The sequence below is a fragment of the Mastigoproctus giganteus genome, chromosome 12 (genome assembly GCF_048544385.1).
Source record: "Mastigoproctus giganteus isolate SK-2022 chromosome 12, ASM4854438v1, whole genome shotgun sequence".
Classification (NCBI taxonomy): Eukaryota; Metazoa; Arthropoda; class Arachnida; order Uropygi; family Thelyphonidae; genus Mastigoproctus; species Mastigoproctus giganteus.
In genome coordinates, this window is record NC_143586.1 from 164,303,288 (window position 1) to 164,323,082 (window position 19,795).

The window sequence follows — 19,795 nt, forward strand, 5'->3', positions numbered from 1 at the left end:
ACCATTCAAAGCCTTATACACCTCTATCAGATCACCTCGCCGGTGCCTAGTCTCCAGACTCTGTAATTTGCAAAACTTAAGCCTTTCTTCGTAAGAGCAACCCTTTGTTCCATTCACTAATCTTGTTGCCCTTCTCTGTACCCGTTCCAGCAGCTCTACATCCTTCTTGAAATGAGGCCTCCAGACCTGTATACAGTACTCAAGATGTGGCCTAACCATTGCCTTATACAAGGGAATAATCACCTCCTTATCCCTGCTAGAAAAATTCCTGTATATCATTGACAAGACACCATGAGCTACTCTTGCAGCTCGTCTGCACTGCTCAGAGAACTTCATATCTGCCTGCACAATTACCCCCAGGTCCTTTTCATTCTTCACCACTGTCAGTGTAGTACCACAGAGTTGATACGTTGCTCTGGGGTTACTGTTTCCCATATGTAGTACTTTACATTTGTCAATGTTAAACTTCATTTGCCACCTCTCAGCCCATCTATTCAACCTTTCCAGATCCTGTTGCAGCAGCATAGCGTCAGTAGTGTCCTTAACAACCCTGCCAACCTTTGTAACATCTGCAAACTTGGACATTAAACTTGATATCCCATCATCAATATCATTCATAAACACCGAAAACAACAACGGACCCAACACTGAACCCTGAGGAACTCCACTAATAACATTAGTCCATGTTGAGCAGTGTCCATTGATTACCACTCTCTGTCTTCTCCCCCTCAACCATCCCCTTATCCATAGCAGCAATTTGCCTCCAATGCCACACTGCTCCAATTTGTGCAGCAGTCTTCCATGTGCAACAGTATCAAAAGCCTTTCTAAGATCCAAATATATAATATCAAAGTTATTCCCTGCATCCAGTTCTTTTGTGACTACATCATAGTATCCAATCAAATTGGTCAGGCAAGACCTGCCCTTAACAAAACCATGCTGCGTCTGAGCTATAACTGAATTCTTGTCTAGATGACCCTGCAGTGCTTCTTTAACCAGTGCCTCCATTAACTTACCTGGAACAGAAGTTAAACTAACAGGTCTATAATTACTTGTGTCAGCCTTTGATCCTCCTTTGTGAATTGGGGTTACATTTGCAAAAGTTACATCATGAAAAGGCATTTGACTCCATACAGCATAAGGCAATGTTTCGTGCACTGGAAAGACAAGGCATAGATACCCCATATATTATGATTTTGAAGAAAATATATGAGAGTGCTACCTCCTTTATTAGACTAGACAAAGACAGTATGAAATTTAAAATCGAGAAAGGAGTTCGACAAGGAGACACAATATCTCCGAAGCTGTTTACTGCTGCCCTTGAGGAAGCTTTCAGAAGATTAGACTGGTCGCAGAAAGGAGTCAATGTGAACAGAGAGTACCTAAACCATTTACGATTTGCAGATGACATTGTGGTCATAAGCCACAATCCCAAAGAATTAGAGGAAAATCTTAATCAGTTATGCACAGTTAGTAAGGATTTTGGACTAAAGATGAATATGGCAAAAACAAAAGTAATGATGAACAAGTATGCCACAGAAAGGCAAATAATGATTGAAGGAGCAGTAATTGAAAAGGTGGAGTCATATACTTATCTGGGACAAGTCATTAGCTGTAATAATGATAAATGGCTGGAAGTCAAGAGAAGAATAAACTTTGGATGGATAGCATTCAGGAAATATAGTCACATACTGAAGAGCAATATCCCAGTTTGTCAAACGTAAAATAATGAACCAATGTATACTCCCCACCATGACTTATGGAAGTGAAACTTGGGCACTCACCAAAAGAATGGAAGAGAAGCTGAGAACTACACAGCGAAGAATGGAACGAGTTATATTGGGAATCAAACTGTTAGATGAGAAGAGAAATACATGGATTAGGCAGCAAACTCAAGTAAAGGACATTCTTATCAAAACTAAAGAACTAAAATGGTCTTGGGCAGGACACATAGCTCGAAGACGTGATGATAGATGGACTAAGAAAATAACAGAATGGTACCCAAGAGGAGCTAGAAGAAAACCTGGAAGACAAAGGTGGAGATGGATAGATGAAATTCATGAGTTTGTGGGTAGTAAATGGATGGCCAGTGCTCAAAACAGAAGGAACTGGAAAGTTGCTGGAGAGGCCTTCATCCTGCAGTGGATTGAAAATGGCTCATGATGATGATGATGCCCCCCTCTGCTTGCCCCTGAGACTTCGAGCCATATGTGTAATTTGGCAAGAGGTTAGAATATTCAGTTCTATTCAGCTACTCAGTTTTCTGAATAGAACTTTGCACAGAGATGGAGGAAAAGAGTATCAGACTTCACCTAGTTCTTAAGGGAGAAGTCACATGCAAGAACATGAGCACACCAAGGATGAAGGGGCTGCCTTACTGATTAGCAACTTTGTCTACCATGATATGCTAATCTTGGAGTGGCTCTTGGATACAAATACCAATGTTGGCAGTCTGATGGTCATTATATAAGTTTTTCTACTGTAGTTCAAAAATGGATATCGACTGTTATGATATTGCAGGGATTTCAGTTTTAAAGCATACTGTAGGGACAACTCTTTCCATCAAAGCAATAATACAGGCTAGTATGTGGAAATTCCACATATTCCAGTAGCAATACGAATGGCCTAATGGTGGATGGAATACAACCAGTGATTGGTTGTATCCCATCCACCACCAGGCCATTCATATTGCTACTGGAGCATGTGGAATTTCTACATACTAGCCTGTATTATAGGTTGTATTTCACTGGATGGGATACAACCAGTGAAGTACACTTTCTGGCAAATATACTTGGGATGCATATGTTGTTGTTGTTTGTTGTTATTTGGTTTTTAGGAGCAATAGCAACTAAGGCCATATTGCTCCGGGGATATGCAGTGGTCATTCCCTGACCTTTCCGCATCCTGCATATTTGGTGGTCACGGGCTCGAACCCCGTTCTAATCAAGAAGCGTGTGCTACGCACTGTCGCTCCTGCCCACCTGGCTACGGAGGTGCCCTGGGATGCATAATCTAGTTTTGATTGCATTTAGAGATATAGTAAGGTGCATGGGTGCTGGCAGGATATTTTGCAGGGTGGTGCATGTGGGAATAAATTTTTTTCTTCACCAAATTTTTGAATACATGCAATATCTTATGTTTCATAAGATATTGCATGTATTCAAACCAGTCAAAATTGGTTTGAATACTCTGATGGTGAATATAGCATGCTTTGGCATGTGCATGTTTAAATGTTATAAGATCAAATATGGAAATATCTTTGGAATATCCCCAAGCTCGATTACCATTCAAGAAAGAAGTTTTGTGGATTAATAATTGTTTTACAATTGTAGCAAGGTGTGTAAGAAGAAAATGAAGCCAGAGATTTGGATACAAGCCAATTGCAGTATACTACATTTTTATTTTAAACAGCCTTAGCACACTTCTTACAAAACCAAATTTACATAAATGGCAGGGTTTTAGGGTGTAATGCATTAGCACAATCATTAACATTAAACAATCTGAGAAAACACTGGGATCAGAAGATTTAAAACAGTAATATATCCAGAGAAAAGAAGAACAGAATTCTCACAGATCATCCCACTTCACATTCTTGTAATGCTAAACACACAATGCAGAAAATAGCCATGAGAGATAGTCTCTACTGGAGAAGAGAGGACCTAGAGGACCACTCACCTCAGCCACATATATTGAAGGGCTGTTTGTGAGAAAAATATCAAGGGTGTAGGGCATGTGATTAGGATTGTCTGGTATTCTGATATGTAAATGAACAAGCTCAGTAAGGTCATTGTAATTGCAAAAGCCTTGGCAAATCATTCAACTGGGTTCATGCACCTAAAGAAACTGAAGCCAACTGGAGTTGTAAACATTAAATCACAATGTAAAATTGCCCAATTGTTAGTAAAGGAGAATGACTAAAGAGAGTCAAGTTTCGAAGAAAGAAATCTGAGTTCAGTGTGATTAGTAGAGTTGGGAGAATGACTGAAACAAAACCCAAATTTTGCAGAATGAGGCAGAGAGAGAGAGAGAGAGAGAGAGAAATTTTAAATCAAATATCAAAAAGAAGGGATGCCAAATTAGGAAGCCTCTGATGGATAAAATGAGATAGGACACATGCGCAAATACCACTTTTGAAGTCAAAGAAATCACAGAGTGAACAGGTTGGGCAACTGATATGAGCCGTGTAGTATAACCAATAATTGAGACTCTGTCAGAAAAAGAAAGTGGGTCTTGGCAGACTGCAGGTAGAAATGGGATTCAAAATTAAATTTAGAATCTGAGATGACACATATTTGTGAAATCAGGAAGTCCTTGGGAGGTTTACATTTTTTTGCAGATAAGTTACAGATTTCAATACAAGCCAATTGCAAAAGAAGTAAGAAATGGCCATAATTATGAGAGCACCCTTGGATTCAGAGGAGGTACCTAGGTATTACAGGAAAAAAAAACTAAAAGTTCAGGTAACAATACTAGTTATGTGCAATATGACAGTTACTGGTAAAAAGTAACTACTAGTTAGAGGAAAGTCAAAAACTCCATGTTGTTTTCAAGGATTATATCAATGCCACTGAAATATAGAAGAACAGAAATGTGTGGATGATTAATAAAATATTTTTGAAATTTTTAATAGAGTGGGATAAGGAGCTGATTTCAAAGAAGATAAAAAAAGGGTATGCACCAACGATATATATTAAATTTTTTTTTCTGGAAAATATCTCATTGAAGCTTTACATCAAGGAATAATAAAAAAAATTTAAAAACCTTTTATGGAAAGGTTTATTATGAAGGGAATAATTGTAACTATGAAGAATTGCTATAAGAACGATATAAAGTTGTATTTCATATAATTTGGTAAGAGTATAACTAACATTAGAAATTTTTATTCAAATCTATAAACTATTTATTTATAATAATGCAAATGTGATTTTATAAAATTTTATATAACACATAGTACATAACGTAATTCTCCCACTTATTGTTCTTAATCAATATAAAACAATATTATAAATGCTATTTAGTATTTTAAATGTAATTCCATATAATTCCATAAGAGTACAATTAACATTAGAATTGTTTTATTAAGTCTACAAACTATAAACTTATATTAACAGAAAGGTGATTTAATAACATAACTGTATCGTGTAACATAAAATAGTCTGACTACTGCTGTTGCATAATCTGGAATAGTGCAGCATTATTATACTCATATCTCTTAGTTTAATATCATCATCATCTTGTGACTGGTCAGTTACTCTGATGAGCTATCTCCACTTTTGTCTTTCCTGTGCCATTTGTTTTAGTTCCTCAAAATGTCAAAGTCCTGCTTCATCCAGCAACGTCCCGATGCAGGTATTTTCTTGGTCTTACCCTAAAGGGTTTTCCCTCCACAGCCTCTCCACGGCCATATGGTGTTTTTAAATTAAATTTAGACCAAAACCATGCCTCAGAGTAGAGCAGCAAAGCAAAAGCTCAAAGTAGTGGGAATGCTCTAACTCAGGGGAGAACTCATACAGCAGCTCTTTTACAAAATCAGGATTTTACAATGTGTCCCATTTGTTGCCTATTTGCAAACTAGAACACTATACAGCCAAAGCAGATGTGTGTGTATGTTCTTTGTAAAGAGTGTGAGGAAATTAACTGCAAATTCAGCAATCAGATGATCTTATATTAGGTATTGAGGAATAGATTGATATTCTTGAAGAAACTAAAAAGGGCGCTGGAGACTAGACTTGTGCATCACACAACAAAATGACATCCTACGTGGCAGAAAGCAATGGTCCCACAGGAAGTAGCTATTGCTGGTAACTCTATTATCAGTGATATAGAAAATATATTTTGTAAAAAGGATAGGTGGAATAGCACAAGGGGATGTCTGGTAGGGGCAAAATGCAGTAATCTTTTAAGGACATAAAAGATATTGTACATGTTGGTACTAATGTTATTAAGAGTGGTAAATCTGAAAATTTAAAAGTACAAGAAAAGTCGCTAGTGTTAAGAAAAGTCGCTAGTGAGGATTAAATTTGGAAGTGTCTGCAATTCTACCCAGACACAATAAGAGGGAGTACATGATGAGTCTTGTCAATGAATTTGCCCCTGGAGACACTGCAAGACTCACAGGAGTAAAATTTTTCTCACACCATGATCTGTTCTTATTAGTGAGAGAGAGAGAGAGAGAGAGAGAGAGAGAGAGAGAGAGAGAGAGAGAGAGAGAAAGAGTGTTTTTACTAAGAACAAAACAGGTGCATGTATATTTGCATGGACATTAATGTTAGTAGTATAGTAAACAAATCTGGAGTACTGGTAAGATACACAAACACAGATACTGGAGAAATTGGAGACATGGTACCATTCAGACATAAAGGGCAGGAATTTATGGTAAGTACAATGTATACAGAAAAGAAAAAATGGAGGAGTTATGTTCATGTTGATATTGCTTATATGCATCTGTGATAAGTATAACAAACAATTATACAAACAGAGTGGGTCAGTAAATCAGAATGTGTTATAATGGGGGATTTTAAATTTCCAGATATTGACTGAAACTTGGTCACTCGCATAGTAGCAAGACTTTTCTGGATTTACTGGGTGACTGTTTTTCTACGCCACCATGTCACAAAGGCATAAGGAGAAAGCAATACTCATGATCTGATTATCAGCAATAATTCTTTGTGAATTAAAAATCTCCAGATAAAGGAACCGCTAGGTCACTGTGGCCACAGTGTATTGAAATTGCATCTACTTAAAGGTACAAGTACTATCAAAGGTAAAGGGGAAGGATTTTGCTTTCATAAGTGACTACAATGTACTCAGACAGTTTTTAAATTATATTCAATGGGACAAACTGATGATGTTACCAATTGCAAATTCTAAATGTGAAGCATTCGTGAAAGTAATTATAGAAGCTATGAGATACTGTTGAAAGCTCAGAACTAAATGGATGCGAAATGAACTGATGAGACTAATAGCAGAGAAGAAAAATACACGAGATTGGTATAAATTGCAATAAAAGAGGATGCAAAAACCCACAAAAAGTATAACTGGCTGCAATCAAGTCATGAGAAAAAAGTTGTCAGAAAGTGGAAATAAACTGTTGAAATAAGGAAACTGAGGTTGATGGTATCTAGTGGGCAGCTTGAATTAAATTAAGGAATTATACAAATTATTAAGGGGGCATGTGGGGAAGAGTTTTTTTTTGCTGATGCTGTATAAGCTTGTTCGCTTCCTTGCATCATTTGTCACTACTAAATTAATCTTCTCAAACACAAATCAAAAGTAAATTATACCTTCCTTTTGGAAAAAAATAAAACTCACAACCCCCCACCCCCATTTTATTTGGTCTTCACTCTCCCAATACTGTGGGAGACAGTGATAAGGGATAGGTTGTGAAAAAGTTAGGTTAAGAAATCAGTTAAAACAGTTACAGTTATGTTTTAAGAAATAAAAAATTCCACTTAGCAGCTCTCAAAAAGCAATCTGATCACCAAGGTTGCCTTAACAGTTGATAATCTAGAATTTTAATTTATAATTCTGTACAGTGATATTACATTTTGATATTATTAAATAATGGAATATTATTAATTAACTTTTTTAAATTTAGATATATCAGAAAGTTACCTTTATCCTCCATGCTCTCTCAGCTCCTCGGTATACACCAACTGTACCATTTGCTAAAGCATAGCCAAAATATTCTGGCATGATAGAGCATAACCCAGTAACTGCTTCTGTTTCTGTCATTTCAGATATTATTGCATCATCCTTGAATACTCTAATGTCAAAATCTTCAGACCCAACTATTAACTAGAGAATAAAAAGTGAATTTTACCAAAATTTTAAATGGAAATACTTCAAAATAAATTCCTTAAAAATAATTGTAATTATGAATTTAATGTACCAAATGAATTCTGTGTTTTTTCATTTAGCGCTGCACATTTAATCCTGTATCAATTAACAATTTCATATCATCTAAGGCTTTAAGCCATTTTCTATTTTTCTATTTTTTTTTTTTTTTATGAAAACCCCAAACACAAGAGGTATTAGAAACTATAGTAATTAGTACTGTGCATGGGTTGAAGGTTGAGAAGATGAAAGAAGATATTTCTTGACATTAGACTTGAACTTCTGTAGATTGTAATTTTCAGGAAATATGTATGAAGAAAGGTTGTTCCAGAGAATGAAAGTCAAATGAATAATGAGGAAAAAGAAAAGTTGGTTCTGTGAGTTTGAAGTTGGACAGTAAAAGTATGTCGACTGGTTACTACATGCATTTGGGCTTTGGAAGAAAGAGAGAGAGAGAGAGCAGGAATTATAGAAGCCAATTCAGAAGAACAGTGCCCATGAAAGTATCTATAGAAAAGGCATGCAGCAGAAACAGAACATCTATGAGACAGTTTATATCAGTTCCATCACTGTTTTAGACTCCCAGTTGGCAAGCACAGCTTGGCATATCTGAGAGAATGTCTGTGACAGCCTCAATGATCTAATATCTATCTACTCCCATGACTGAAACCAAAACATTCTTCAGCTGCATTTAGTATAGCCTCTTGAATATTTTTTTCAATCAGTTTCTGTATTGAATTGTGATCCCATTCAGGGGCATATTCAGGGGTGGGCAGAGGGAGCATATGTCCCTCCTTAACCAAAAATTTTAAATTAAAGAAAAAGAATGCAGGAAGCATTCTAAAAAAAAAAAAACCTCAAAAGCCTGGTTGCCATGCTCCCCCCTTACGATGATACTCGGACCTGGTTGCCATGTCCCCTTTACGATGATACCTGGATACGCCACTGATCCCATTTTTATATAGATTTCTAACACTCTTTAACACTTTTTTTTTCTTCTAGAAGATTATTTTAAGCTTTCTATTTATTTCAAGGTCGCTATCTTTTTTCTTTTTGCTGTAGGCATATCTTTCCATAAATTTAAACCTGCTCTCTATTAGCCTATGATCACTATCTACTTCACTTCCCTTAAATATTCATGTGTCTGTGATAATATTTTTAAGATTCTCAGAGGTGATGATATAATCAATTATTGATTTAGTTCCTCTTGCTTCCCATGTGTACTTATGGATATTCTTAAGTGTGAAAAAGTGCTGGTAATTTTTTTTATTGAAGATGCAGAAATCTTTAATAATGTTCCATTATTGTTGATGACTGGTTCTTCCTCTGATTCAATTTATTCTATAACTGGCTGATTTCTAACTCTTGCATTAAAACAATAGCCTCACTTTGTTTTATCTATATAATCTTGAAGCATTTCATAAAATTCTTCTGTATTCCGACCTTCCCCCTTCTATTGGAGCATATATGCTAAAAATGTTAAATATTTTATTCGTTAATTTCATCCTGATTTTGAAAATTCTGTCTGAAATCCAGGTATAGTTATTTATTTTTCCATTGTTACTTTATATCAGTACTACCATACATATCATGATACAACATTTGGAAATCAGTTTCAGTTATTGCATCTATATCTCTCTTTTGCATCTATATTTCTCTTTTGGTTCTATATTCAACTCCTTAGTTTTATTGGTGATCCCACATACATGCTAAGTTGCCAATTTCAGTGTTCCAGAAAGTGAACCTTTTCCAAAATCCAAGTCAGTTCCGTTTAAGACTGTCCTATTTTTCATCTTGTGACCATTTTGAGTAAGTTATAATTTCCCCTGCATAGGTTACCAGCCTTTTGCAGGATAAGTTCAGTTGTAGGGCTGCTACCTTATAGCTACTGAACCAGCCACTTGTGAAAATACCATTTCCTCTATTCAAGGTGTTGTGGTTCGTTCAAGTATGAATACTGAGTTGTCAGGGGGCCTCCCATCAGTGTTCACCAATCTGGACCACAAAGTAGTGGAGCTGATAGTTGGTTAGGATAGACTATGTTTTGCACTTCAACCCATTAACAGCTCAATCAATATTTCTATGAGGAATTATTAAAATGCCAAGAATGACATGGGATAACTTGTTATATTTCATGGTTCCTTTCTGCTTCCTAATCAAGGCCCATTATACAGAAACTCTTCCTTCTTTCATAACAGTGTCTGATAGGTTCTTATGGGGAGGGAGAGCCAAGTCCACATCCCTGCAGTACCCTGTCCCCTAGACCTTCATCCTGGATGCTAACAAACCTTTTGAGAAGATTCCCTTCCTCCCTTTTTGGGACAAGCAAAGGGATGCCATCATAAACACACTGGAAAAACTATATCGCTCCAAAAATACAGTCTAAGCCCAACCAGCTCTGGCCAGGTTTCCTGCTTAGGTTCACATGAAAATCTGTTTTTTTCTTTCAGGTTAATAGCCCTATCCTAATTATGTGTTATGCAACAGATGAATGGCAAACCAGTAACACCACTTTGCTTAAAACTAATTGAATATGACACCAGGGCACTCAGAAAGTTCCTGCCATAAGACTAATGCAGAAGCAGAAATACTCTACTTGGTCAGCATAAGACACCAGCATTTCCATCATAAATCAGAACCCATCAAAAAATAGGTAAAGTGAGGAATTGGAAAACATGCACTCGCTGAACATCAAAGGAGTAAGAATCTTTTTTTCTGGTAGAAAACACACTTATCACAGAGAAGTGACAGTGATCACAAAAAAAGAACTGGGTTGATGAGGACAGTGAGCTCTTTTGTGAAGAACTTTAAGAACTAGATATGTCAAACAACAGAAACCTCCTAATAATCATGGGGACTGCAATGCAAAAATAGGAAGATTCACCACAGATACAGGTGTGATGAGTAAATTCACAACAGGAGAAAGGAATGAAAGGGGAGAAGGCTTAACTTCTGCAGAAACAACAACTCTTGCAGAGACTACATTCTGGTTATAAGGACCTGGAGATACTCCAAATTGAAAACCCTAAAAAAAAAGTAGACTCAGACTTTATATCATATACTCAGATCCACAAATTATTCTCTTCTAAGATCTTCAAGTTCAAGAGCCATGTAAAGACAAATAGAGTAAAAAAAATTGACATGTACAAACTAATGGAGATCTATAAAAAGAAATACATGGAGAAAACTGAAAAGAGACACCCCTCACCAAATCCTGACACAGATGGTGAGTACCTTCTGGTTGGGGTGGGGTAGTGAATCATGGAGGAAACAGCCAAACAAGTATTAGGATTTACAGAATGCATAAGCAACACCAGAATATGGAAATTTTGAAGCAAAAAAGATAATGCAAGATTAAACTAGCAAAAGTGAGCCTCAGCAGAAAACAGGAAAAAATATAACTAGCTCAAAAAACAGACAGAAAATGCAAAGAGGCTAAAATCAACTGAACAAAATGGCAGTAAATGCAATGAAGCTGACCACTGCCCAAACACTAGAAAAATACAACAAACAATCAAAGAAACTTTCTTCAAAACTTATCCCAGTCTAATAACTTCAAATACTGCTTGGGCAAGGTAACATAGTATATAGAGAAGATAAGGAGCACAGGCAGCACACGTCACTCAGATCCAGGGCTGGCTCCAAAATTTGTGGGACCCTGTCCAAGAATTACTTGTGGGCCCTGGCTGTGCAAAAATTACATTTTTAAATAAAGTCCTATGTTCAATATCAAACGAAGCATACACATTGAGAATGAAGTATACACTCTACTTCTAGCAATTTTCAAGTCGACTTGCTGCTCAGATCTTAAACCAGCAGTTCCCAAACTGTGTGGTGCGGCGCCCCAGAGTGCCACGGCAAACTCACAGGGGGCACCACGGGATATTTTAAAATTTCAAGGGAAACACAGCAATACTTGACATCTGTTGGACACCACACAAAATACTAGCTTGAGGTAGTACACAGTTTCGCGATGCAGCTACAACGTTTCTCCATACAAAAGGCAAACTGACCACTGTCAGGGACTCCCTGTCAGCAGCAGCTGCTGCTGCTCTCCAAACTGACACCATAGCCAACATCGACTTGGATTCCTTCTAACATAAAGTCCCAGGCATTGTTGTCGCTGCTACCAATAATTCCATCAGGTGAAAAAATCCTGTTCCAGGTGATGTGCCCTAGTGGTCCCAAGAATTGCAGACCCTAAGAAGTGAGAAGGCGCAGCTTTCAGAGAACAAGGTGATCCTGGCCTGATGATGAAGTCGAATACCTAAGGAACCAACACAGGGAGGTGAGGAATTCTTACACTGTGATGATCAGGCAGCTTTTAGATGTCCCTCGTGTCCACTGTCAGCAACTCCGAACCATGGAGAGTGGTCTATAGCAGTGTTCCGCAACCAGTGTGCTGCAGAACACTGGTGTGCTATGAACTTTGCTAAAGTTGTATGCCTATAAATAATACTATATGCATTATGATTAGAAATTGACAACTGAGAACTTTTACCTATTTTACAAAATTAACTGTACATTATTTACTCCCAGTTATAATTTTTATATATGTTTGTAATGCCATTTTTACTGAAACACAATGTTGTACGTGTGGGACAGTTGGTTGGTTGATTGGGGATTTATTTGGTGCATCAGCATCTATGGCCATAGTGTGTCAGTGTGGGACAGTAAATTATTTTTCACATGAGTATCCAACCCTCACTTTCTCAAGTTATTTGTGTGTTTGCCCTTCCAATATTTCTCATTTTGTTGCTGCACTGACTGAAATAAGATGCCACTCATTAAAATTAAATACATACATGCTGTTCCTTAAAAGTGTAAGGATTAGCAAAACAACTCTCTTTTATTATCTTATTGGCTTGTTTTGATATTTGTCCCTGTTTCTCCGTGCTGCTCCAACTTTATTACTTTGTTCCTGTGCCGATGCACCCACCCTTTGTTATAAGATTATATTTTAAAGTGATAGATGTGCCCCTCCCTCTGTTCGAAGAGTATTGGTCCCACATCTTATCGCTTTCAGTTTCCTCAAAGTTGTGCTCTGAAATAGTCAGAAAACTGTGATTGCAAGCCATAACATTTTGATTTTACTATTTTTATTTTTTAACAATGGACAAGTTCCTTGTAAGGAGTATTCGGTCCCCAAGTGCAAGTCCTGAAGGTGACAAGCCCGAAAAAAAGAAACAATTATTTGTCTTTTGGTTTTTTCTGGTGTGGTGATATAACATACCCAATCCCCGAGTGTGTCGTGTGCGAAGAAAAACTGAGCAATGATGCCATGGTTCCCAGTAAACTGAAAAGATATTTCTCAACAAAATATTCTTCTCTGGCATGCAAAGATGTCAATTATTTTCAACGGTTGTTGCAAGAAAACAAAAAACAGGCAAAGTTCATGACTTCATTGGTACGTGTTTCGGAAAAAGTACAGGAAGCTAGCTATAAAGTAGCCGAACTTATTGCAAAGGCCAAAAAGCCACACACGATAGCATAAACTTTGTTAATGCCAGCTTGTAAAGAGATGATGAAAATAGTCGTGGGCCCAGAAGCTGCTAATGAAATTTCAAAAATTCCACTCTCAGCTGACACTATTAGTCACTGAGTGAGTGATTTGTTCAGTGACATTGAAGACATTATGAAGGAGAAAATCAACAGCAGTCATATTTTCTCACTTCAGATCGACGAGTCCACAGATGTTAGCGGTCATGCTCAATTCTTGTCAACATTTGGCTCATCGATGGAGATGTAATTGCAACAAATTTCTTTTTTTGGTGACGAGCAAGTCAAATTCTTCACTGGTGACTCGTTCGTCACCAGTGAAGAAATATTGTGTTACCAATGAATATATGCACCAAAATGAATAAAATTGGAAGGATTGTGTTAGTGTTTGCACAGACGGAGCCGCTTCCACGACAGGTCGAGTTAAAGGTTTTGTGACTAAAGTGCACAAAGTGAATCCTGACATACACTGTGAAGCTACTGTTACCAAGTCTTTGCCATCTGGTCTGAAAGTTGTGCTGGACAAAGTAGTAAAAGTTGTAAACTTCATCCAATTGCGGCCCCTCAATTTGTGGCTTTTTTCTGTTTTGTGTCAGGAAATGGAATCTGAACATGCCACATACAGAAGTACAGTGGTTATCACGTGACAAAGTGCTAACGTGCCTTTTTGAACTTAAGGAGGAGGTAAAGACATTTATAACTGTTGAAGTCATGAGTATGCAGTTATTTGCAGATGATGAATGAGTGACCAATTTGGCATATCTTTCCAATATTTTTTCGTTCCCTTGAATGAGCTGAACCGAAAAATGCGAGGCAAGAACAAAAATCTTTTTACAAATATAGATAAGATTCAAGGCTTTCAGAATATGCTGGATTTGTGAATACAATGCATTGCAAACGGGTCGTTTGAGATGTTCCCAACTGTATGGCTGCTTGCTGCTGGTAATAAAGTGGTGATGGACTTCATTAAAGAACATTTAGATAACTTAAGGCAGAAGTTCAAGGATTATTTTGGAGAAAGCATTGAAGATTTCGATTGGGTCTGTGATCCATTTGTTTTGGATGCAAAATCTCTTCCAATGAATGTACAAGAGAATTAACAGATCTAAAGGCAGACAGAACATTGTGATTAAAACATTGTGAAGCGCAGTTGGACACATTTTTATTGTCAAAGGAAAGAATACCCAGCTAGCTCCAAGATGGCAATTAATATGTTATTACCATTTTCAACTACATATTTGTGTGAACTGGGCTTTTCGACCCTGATTGAAATTAAAACATCAAAGAGGGAGAGACTCAGACCCACTGACGGAGAAGTGAGGCTTGCATTGTCAACAATTCTACCACACATTAGCCGTCTGTTTTCAGCAAAGCAGGCACAAGTATCGCATTGAAGGTATGTGTAGTGTTTTGCCTTTGTAAAGTGATTTAGGGTTCATAAAATGTTAATACATGGATGAGCCAATTTCTGTTGGAACAATAATAATTGATTCTATTTATAGCATATTTATATATGCTATAAATAGAATCAATTCAGTGACTTATAGCATATTTATATTAACATTGCCATAAACTATGCTTTTTGGGGATTAACATTTCATTTTGATATGTCGTGTTGTGTCATGGATAACTCAAGGTGTGCCGCGAAAAGAAAAAGTTGCGGAACACTGGTCTATAGGGTGACCACGAACAAGCTTCCCCGGGGAGAGGTCATCTCTTCTACAAGAACATCGCAGGGTCAACAACAACTTGGCAGGACTCTATAAACATCATCTTGGAAATACCTTCAAGAGACCGGACATGGGGCATACCCCTGAGCAGCAACAACTGGAAATAGAAAATGCCTGCTGCAGTACCATGGGCAAAGAACAGCCTTTCACTGCACAAGAGCTTGCTGCCACTGCTTGGAGGATAAGAAACAAGAAGACACCTGGAAATGACCTCTCACACCGGAAATCGTCAAAAAAAAAAAAAAAAAAAAAAAAGGTGATTGAATACCAACCTAAACAAATACTGGACCTATACAAACGATTGCCTGAACTCTGGGACATTTCCAACAGACTGGAAAATGGCGACAGTTCGCCTAATATTAAAGAATCCGTGCAAACCACAGGAGTTCCCAGAGTCATACTGTCTATTGCCCTACTGTCTGTCCTCAGTAAAGTGTTGGAATAACTCCTTCGATCAAGACTAAAGGCGTACTAAGAGTTCACAGGGCTTGCGGCATCGAATCAATACGGCTTTAAGACAGGCAAATCTACTGCTGACACACTGCAGAATATTATTGTAACAGCCAGAAACTGCAAATCTAAATATTTCTAGTCATCTCTGTCAACTTTGCCGGAGCATTCGATTGCCTTATGGTGGCCGAGTGTCCTGGGTAGTCTCTCTGACATGCAAAGATCCCGGAGAACCTCTACAACTGTATCAAACAGGTATAGCATGGTCAAAACCTTCTACAGTCTAGTGACAAGGCAGCTGCACCGAGGATATCTGCAGGGCTCGGTACTGGGGCCCTTCCTGTGGAATTACGTGTTGGATGACTTCTTAAATATTGACAATGGTAAAGTTCTGTCGCAGACTTATGTGGAAGATTTGATCCTTGGGGTAGACTCTAGGTCACTCCTGGAAACCCATGCAAACCATGCTCTGGCAAAATTGCAGGATTGGGCCTGCAATTTTTCCAGAGCAACAAACAACCAGCTAAGCATCTCACCTGCCAAGACCTGTTCTGTGCTGCTGAAAGGCATGCTACAAAAAAGGACACCGCCACAAATAAAGATACAGGGTACTACCATCAAACTGCAGCCACAACTGAAATATCCAGGAGTAGTCCTAGATAAAAATCTATCCTTCCTACCAAATTTGATCCATATTCATAAAAAGATTACTAACTACACTGCCCTTGTGGCCAGGGTGACCCAGCGGGACTGGGGCCTCAAGAAGCACACCATGGTGCTCTTCTATAAGGCAGTCTTCATTCCCGCCGTCACCTATGCCTCCAGAGAATGGTTCTCCAAAACGCAGATGGTTGTTAACAGACATAAAATTGAAACCACACAGCACTCTATACCTAACAATAACCAGAGCATGCTGTACTGTCTCAACTCATACCCTGGTCAGTGTGCTTCCTTTAGAGACTTGAAAATTGTACATACTGGCCTTCTCCACCAACTCTCCAAGGGAAAAACGGACACAATCCTAGGCTTCACGCCTAGGATTGTGTTTTTATCCCAACCAACCATCCCTAGGAAGGCTAAGGAAAAGAGATTATTCATTCATATAACTCAAATTTGGCAACATATATGGGCTGAGTCTGCGAAGGGCACCATAACATGCAAATTTATCCCGGATATCTAAACAGCGTAGCCTAAATGCCCAACCTGGTTCTCTTTAGGCCTTTAAACCACTTTCTTCTGATGGGTTGTTGTTGTTTGGTTTTTAGGAGCATTAGCAACTAAGGCCATATTGCTCCGGGATATACGGTGGTCATTCCCTGACCTTTCCGCATCCTCCGTATTTGGTGGTGTCTTCTGATGGGACATGGCTCCATTAGAGCAAAACTGACTGCCTTTCACATAACAGATAACCCACTCTGCAATTGTGGGTCTCAAGAAACATGGGATCATTAAATGTACTAACTCTTCACCAGGCAAAGAACACTTCCTCAACCACAGCCCTACAAGCGGCAACCCCCATCAACATGAACAGATAGCACAGGAGACCCAAGCAAATCCTAAAATATGCTGACCATAATTCAAACTGAATAACATTGCCAAACTCCAAAGCCCGTGCAACTACTAAACTGAAAGCCTGAAAATTCCTCTGGAACTCAATAATGGCATCTGGTGACACCGTTGGAACTAGATTCCTTCCTAGGATGGAATCTGCACTTCTTGTGTGTCTGTCATCAAGTTTGAAGCCATTAAGTTGAACCTGGATGGGACCAGTGTCCCATTTAATCTACACCACTGATCTTGACACCATCCGTTAGATTGAGTAAGCATACCCTGGATGGGACCCTGTCCCATGTATGGAAATTTTGGACCTGACCTGACCAATTAGAAAATTCTCACTGCTGTGACTGAGATCTGCAGCTCTTCAGTGTCCTGCTGTGTTTTCGATGACCTTGTGTCTGGACCTGATCTTCCACATCTGGACTGCGACAACTGGGTTCATCAATTTGTAGTTTGCTGCCAAATGCCATACTGGCAATCTGAGCAGGGCACTGCCCACTTTTAACCCCCCCCCCCCGGAATCAGGGAAAGGAGGCATGGTCCGCCATGCCTCCTCTCCCTGCCACCCCCCATTCTTTGCCTGGTGGGGCATGGGCCTGCCTCACTGATTTTGGGGTCATCTACCCTATTGACCCTATACTTCTGTCTCTCACCCCCCATAGCCCTCAATCTCCTCTCTACCCCTCTAGATTTCCAATTTGCATTCAACTCATGTCAAAATTATCCTAGCCCTACACTCAAAATTCTTAATTCTACACTGTATAATTTAAAACTCCTTTGGTTTGATCCAACCACTAGTGCCCCTCCTTTTTTTCGGTCCTAGCCACTGAAATCTCAGGAAACTAGGTGGCAGGACCTGCTAGAGTATTGTTTAAAATACTGGTGTACTTGACTTGCCTCCACAGGGCAAAGTGTGGGCAATGGACCTTTTAATGGGGCCCAACGGCTAAAAGAAGAGCAATGGTACATGACACTACATTTTACAATATCTATACACTTTTAAATCTTTGGCCTTTACAGTGTACTGTAACACACGACAATGTATACTATGCGGAGATGGGGGGAACCCCTGGTGCCTTTAGACCCTAAACATGCTTAACAGTTTCAACATTACTTATTAAGTTGTTTGGGCCTAACTAGTTAATAAACAGAACTGTTAGGTAATTCTTTTGGCCTAGGGACGCTGTGAAAAAAATTACTGAGGCACTAAGGGCACTGTGAATAGAGAAAGTTTGGGAACTTCTGTCTTAAACTGTTCACAGAATACAGTCTTGCCCCCCACTTGTAAGGACTGAAACAGAACTACTCAAAATCCTCCCAAACGAAAACCCACATGCAATACATTATATAAAGGACAATATGTGCCCCTGGTACAGATGAAATACCTGTAGAATCATGGAAATCGGGAGGGGAGCAGACAACTAACTTTTCAACCTCATCCTAGAAAAACTGATATATCAGATGAGTGGAGAAAAGGGATCCTTATCCCCATCTATAATAAGAAAGGAGATAGAATGACAACTGGGCTCAAACTACAGACCTGTCTGCCTCCTCAAATATGACTACAAAATATTTATCAGAATTCTACAAAAATGGATAAAGAAATCATAGAAAAAGAATAGACAGACTTTGGAACAGGAAGGAGCAAACTGATGCAATCATCACACTACTATGGCTGGCAGACATAACTTGGGATAGAATTATTAAATGAATTCTGTTCACTGGCCTTTGACATTGTAAACAGATACCATTTAATAAAGACATTAGCGGGTCATGATACTGCCACCACCAAGCTAAACTTTCTAACTGAATTTTATAGAGATACTGCCACAAGGAATTTAGCTTAGGAATGTTGAATCTGATGAGGATGGTGAGGATGTAATGCAGGAGTGTCCTCCCCCACCCCAACCTTTCATCACCCTGGGAAATATTACAAAATAAGGAAGAGGTTCTGCCTGGAACAATGATCAATGGGACATAGTGTTAATTGTAATGCAGCTCCGGGGGTTCCCCCAACTCCACAATCAATGAGACTAACATAAATCATACAAAATATGCAAATGACACAACAGCTGTGGCAGAAAACCAAAACAACCTGGAAAAAGCCCCAAATAACTTTAACTTAACAGACACTGGACATACATAAGAAATTCAACAAAATCAAAACAAAGATCATGAAAATAAGTATAAACCAGGAAAATATCCATCTAATGATTAATAACTAAACAAGAGAACAAGTACACCACTTTACTTTCCTTGGAACTATAATAACAACTGTATGATGTCATTGCTCAGGGAGCCTCCTAACCAGGTGGACAGGAGCGGCAGTGCGTAGCACACGCTTCTTGATTAAACCGGGGTTAGAGCCCGTGACCACCAAATACAGAGGATGCGGAAAGGTCAGGGAATGACCACTGCATATCCTCGGATGAATATGGCCTTAGTTGCTAATGCTCCTAAAAACCAAAAACAACAACATTGCTCAGGGAACTTCATGTCTGACTGCACAATTACTCCCATGACTTTTTCATTTTCCACTGCCCTGAGAGTACCATACAGTTGATACATTACTCTGGATTACCGTTACCCATATGCAGTACTTTGCATTTGTCAATGATAAATTCAACTGCCATTTCTCAGTCCTGCCTAATTTTTCTAGCCCTTGTCGCAGCACCATACTTTCATTACTGTCATTAACCATCCTGCCAAACATTGCATCATCT

At 38.6% G+C, this 19,795-nt stretch overlaps 1 protein-coding gene across 1 annotated transcript in view; it reads right to left on the bottom strand.

The window, feature by feature from the left end:
* The window catches only part of LOC150077566 (BBSome complex member BBS2-like), a 196,657-nt gene that overhangs the window by 127,545 nt on the left and 49,317 nt on the right, over positions 1 to 19,795 (bottom strand). The window contains exon 5 of the mRNA XM_090386874.1: positions 7,615 to 7,797. Coding sequence (XP_090243000.1) covers positions 7,615 to 7,797 — 183 coding nt within the window. The remainder of the gene's footprint in view (positions 1 to 7,614; positions 7,798 to 19,795) is intronic.